The sequence below is a fragment of the Myotis davidii genome, unplaced genomic scaffold (assembly GCF_000327345.1).
Source record: "Myotis davidii unplaced genomic scaffold, ASM32734v1 scaffold324, whole genome shotgun sequence".
Classification (NCBI taxonomy): Eukaryota; Metazoa; Chordata; class Mammalia; order Chiroptera; family Vespertilionidae; genus Myotis; species Myotis davidii.
The window spans coordinates 471,302-475,689 of record NW_006295053.1 but is presented as its reverse complement, the minus strand read 5'-3'; the positions used below and the strand labels follow the sequence as shown (position 1 = coordinate 475,689).

General features: G+C 57.1%; 1 protein-coding gene across 1 annotated transcript in view; it reads left to right on the top strand.

Annotated features, from left to right (window-relative positions):
• The first annotated feature begins 31 nt into the window (after nucleotides 1–31).
• The window catches only part of FES (FES proto-oncogene, tyrosine kinase), an 18,278-nt gene continuing 13,921 nt past the window's right edge, over nucleotides 32–4,388 (top strand). Inside the window, exons 1-4 of the mRNA XM_015567736.1 lie at nucleotides 32–582; nucleotides 771–944; nucleotides 3,672–3,768; nucleotides 3,881–4,064. Of these exons, the coding sequence (XP_015423222.1) occupies nucleotides 379–582; nucleotides 771–944; nucleotides 3,672–3,768; nucleotides 3,881–4,064 (659 nt within the window). The 5' untranslated portion in view covers nucleotides 32–378. The remainder of the gene's footprint in view (nucleotides 583–770; nucleotides 945–3,671; nucleotides 3,769–3,880; nucleotides 4,065–4,388) is intronic.

Sequence of the window (4,388 nt, the reverse complement as noted above, 5' to 3'; positions counted from 1 at the left end):
TGCAGGAGCAGGGCCCAGGCTGTGGTGGCTACCTGGGGCGCCTGCAGGGGAGAGCCGGGCCCTGCCAAGGGCCTGGGTGCAGGCGCCCCTGTAACGGGTGCTGGGTGGAAGGGCCCCGGGCTCTGTTCCAGGACTGGGGAGCGGACCCCTGGCGCCCGGCCTAGGCCTGGCACACGGGAAGCAGTGAGAGTCTGTCGAAGCCAGGTGGCGTTTGTACCTGTGAGTGCCGGTCAGCAGGACAGGCCCCCACCTTCCTCCCGCCTGCCTGCAACCTCCTCTGGGTCCTTGGCCCCCAGGCCTCCCTGCCCCCCTCCTCCACCTCCAGCAGCTGCCTCTCCCGCGGACGGCCTCTGCTTTCTCTGTCCCCAGAACCGCACTATGGGCTTCTCCTCGGAGCTGTGCAGCCCCCAGGCCCACACGGCAGTCCAGCAGATGCAGGAGGCCGAGCTGCGGCTGCTGGAGGGCATGAGGAAGTGGATGGCCCAGCGGGTCAAGAGTGACCGGGAGTACGCGGGGCTGCTGCACCACATGCAGGACAGTGGGGCCCAGAACCGGGGCGGCCCCGACAGCCCCATCAGCCAGGTGGGCTTGCGTGGGGCCGCGGGTCTCCTCGCCCCCTTCCCACCCTCGCCCGAGGAATGCCTGTGGGTTCCAGGGCTATCTGCCTGCCTTTTCCTTCCCCGAATGCGCCCCTGGGGAGGGCTAGAGAGGGGGCAGTCCCAGGATCCACAGTCACTGTCCCCGCCCCGTGACCCCCTCCCGCCCCGCAGTCCTGGGCAGAGATCACCAGCCTGACGGAGGGCCTGAGCCGGTTGCTGAGGCAGCATGCCGAAGATCTGAACTCGGGGCCCCTGAGCAAGCTGAGCATGCTGATCGGGGTGCGGCAGCAGCTGCGCAAGACCTACAGCGAGCAGTGGCAGCAGCTGCAGAACGACCTCACCAAGGTGGGTGGGCGTCCTGGGCCGTCACCTGGGCCTCTCTGCCCACACTTGGAGCTCAAAGGGCCGGCTTTGCACAAGGGCCCCTGGATTCACAGGGAAGTGGAAGCCCTGACCGCAGGCCCGCCCCCCGCAGCTTCCTTTCCCGCCTGGTTTGCCACCTCCCCGGCCTTGGGCTGCCCTCCAGCGGGGCCTCCCCGTGCGTTTTATTTTCTGTCACTTCTGTGTGTCTGGGCAGAGTGCTGGGAGTACAAGGACGGGTGGTCCCGCCATTGCCTGGGTACCGCCGGGCAGCAGCCGGCTCTGGGGCTGAGAGACAGGGAGAGGAATGAGGGCTGGGCTGTCTGTCCTTGTCCCGGGTGGACTCCTCTCAGGGCCCAAGAGACACCACCAGGCAGCAGGGTGGCCCCAGCACAGAGGTTAAAGACTGGGGCTGTGAAGTCGGCCTGCCTGCATTTGAATCCAGCTCAGCTCCTCCGTCTGTTGCTCTCCCAGCGCCTGGTGCTGTTTACCTGGGTGTTTCAGCCTGTCATTCAGCGATTTCCAACAGGTGTGCTGCGGCCCGCTGGCGCGCCACGAGAATTTTATTTTTTAAATATATTTGTATCGATTTCAGAGAGGGAGAGAGAGGGAGAGAGAGAGAAACATTAATGATGAGAGAGAATTATGGATCGGCTGGCGCCTGCACGTCCCCCACTGGGGATCGAGCCCGCAACCCGGGCATGTGCCCTTGACCGGAATCGAACCCGGGACCCTTCTGTCCGCAGGCCGATGCTCTATCCACTGAGCCAAACCAGCTAGGGCCACAAGAATTTTTAAAACTTGCAATACCTGACTGGTTAGTCAGGGGCACTGACCTCTTTTCCCTTAGATTGTCAAGTAAAAAAAAAATGACAACAGCCAACACAACAACAGCCATCCAGTGTGAATGCCCTGGCTTGACCCATAAATATATAAGTCATTTAACGGAGTTGCGTCTTGCTGGTCGAGAAACATCAATGTGATTGAAATACATCGATTGGCCAAAACCGGTTTGGCTCGGTGGATAGAGCGTTGGCCTGCGGACTGAAGGGTCCCAGGTTCGATTCCGTTCAAGGGCATGTACCTGGGTTGTGGGCACGTCCCCAGTAGGAGGTGTGCAAAAGGCGGCTGGTCGATGTTTCTCTCTCATCAATGTTTCTAACTCTCTATCCCTCTCCCTTCCTCTCTGTAAAAAATCAATAAAAATATATTTAAAAAAAGAAGAAGAAATACATCAATTGGTTGCCCCCAGCACATGTCCCAACCAGGGCCAGGGAGGAGCCTGTAACGGAGGTACATGCCCTTGACTGGAATCAAACCCGGTCCGCAGGCCGACACTCTATCCTCTGAGCCAAACCAGCTAGAGCAGTAATTACTATTTTTATTAGTAGTAGTAGTATTTTGTAAGTCAATCAAAATTATCCCTATTTCTTTTGTCAGACCGGCAAAAATATATTTTTCGGTGTGATTAGTTTATGTGTGCCATGAGATGAAAAAGGTTGAAATTGCTGTTCTAGTTCAAGCCCCTGTACCACCCCCTTCTACCAGCGCAAAAGCCAGCCTTGCTGTGGACCCACAGCGTCCCCTGGTGGCCAGTGTCAACCCATGCTTCTCTCTCCCCGAAAGCTTATCTAAAAAAACAGAGTTGGCCAGCCCTAGCTGGTGTGGCTCAATGGATAGAGCGTCAGCCTGTGGACTGAAGGGTCCCGGGTTCAATTCTGGTCAAGGGCACATGCCCAGGGTCGCAGGCTTGATCTCCAGTAGGGGGCGTGCGCGAGGCAGCTGATCAAGGATTCTCTCTCATTGATGTTTCTCTCTCCCTCTCCCTTCCTCTCTGAAATCAATAAAAATATATCAAAAAATAATAATAAAATAAAATGTTCACCAGCTGGCCCTCGAAGGAAAAGGCTCGTGCAGTCTATGCATTGCGCTCGGTTATAGATGAGGAAACTGGGGCTCAGAGGAGAGGCTGGAACTGGCCCGACAGCATCCCAGTCCCTCAACAGGGGAATTGGGACGAGAACTCTGGTCTCGACCATCTATTTTTCCTGCCGCCTTGCAGGACTCGGTGCAAAATGAAAATGTGGGGCCCTGTCCAGGAATTACTATTTTCCCCCAAGAAAGTCATTCTATTCTCATGAAATACAATAAAACGGTTTAAGCGATGCTATTCTGTTATGGCAGCCTGAGCTAAATCATCCACCCTGCCAGACTCCTTCATTGACGGTGATTTTTTTTAAAAACATTTTAAGTAGGAATTTCTTTCTTTCTTTTAATCTTTATTGTTGAAAGTATTACATATGTCCCCCTTCCTCCCCCATGGACCCCTTCCAGCTCGCCCCCTGCCCCAGGCCCTCATCACCCTATTGTCTGCATCCATGGGTTATGCATGTATGCTTTCAAGGTTTTGTCAAAGAATTATCGACCATTTCAGGATGGCACGAGCAGAGAGCCTTTCTCAGTGTGGAGCTCTCTGTGCCTGCAGCCGGGCCCTGCCTGCCACCAGATACCACTCTGGGCTGAGGAGGGGCAGTTGTCACCTACCCGGTCCTCTCTCTGCCTCCCCAGGGGCTGTCCCCCGGCCCAGCTCCTCTGCCGTAGCCTCGGCCGCAGAGGTCAGACCCCAGCGGTCTGCCGGCCCTTCCTGGGGGATGGCCTTGGACTTGCTGGCTTGGGGACCTGCTGACCACCCTGCCTCTTCTCTCTCCCCAGACCCACAGCCAGGACATTGAGAAGCTAAAGAACCAGTACCGAAATCTGGCGCGAGACAGCGCCCAGGCCAGGCGCAAGTACCAGGAGGCCAGCAAAGGTGCGTGGCTTCCCTCGGACCCATCCACAGGTGCCCGGGGAGAGGCGGGGGGTGGGGGGTGCTGCCCAGGCCTCGGTGCCGTCACCCACACCCCCTCCCCTTGACCTCGCAGACAAGGACCGCGACAAGGCCAAGGACAAATACGTGCGCAGCCTGTGGAAGCTCTTCGCCCATCACAACCGCTACGTGCTTGGCGTGCGGGCCGCGCAGCTGCACCACCAGCACCACCACCAGCTCATGCTGCCCAGCCTGCTCCAGTCGCTGCAGGACCTGCACCAGGAGATGGCCTGCATCCTGTGAGCCCCGGGCCCCCGCCCCACCCCGTCACAGCCCCATCGCCCTGCCCCCGGGCCCAGAGGCAGGGTCCAGAGAAGTCAGTCCTGTGACAGTGATGGTCGGAGAATCACGTGGGAACGGGCCTTGGGCCGAGGATTGGAGCCATTCGATGTATATCTGAATTACGTGATCCAGGGCCCCTGATTACAGGGGGTTTTAATTGTATTTATTTTTATTTTATTTTTTTAAATATATTTTATTGATTTTTTTACAGAAGGAAGGGAGAGAGAGAGAGAGAGAGAGAGAGAGAGAGAGAGAGAAACATCAATGATGAGAGAGAATCA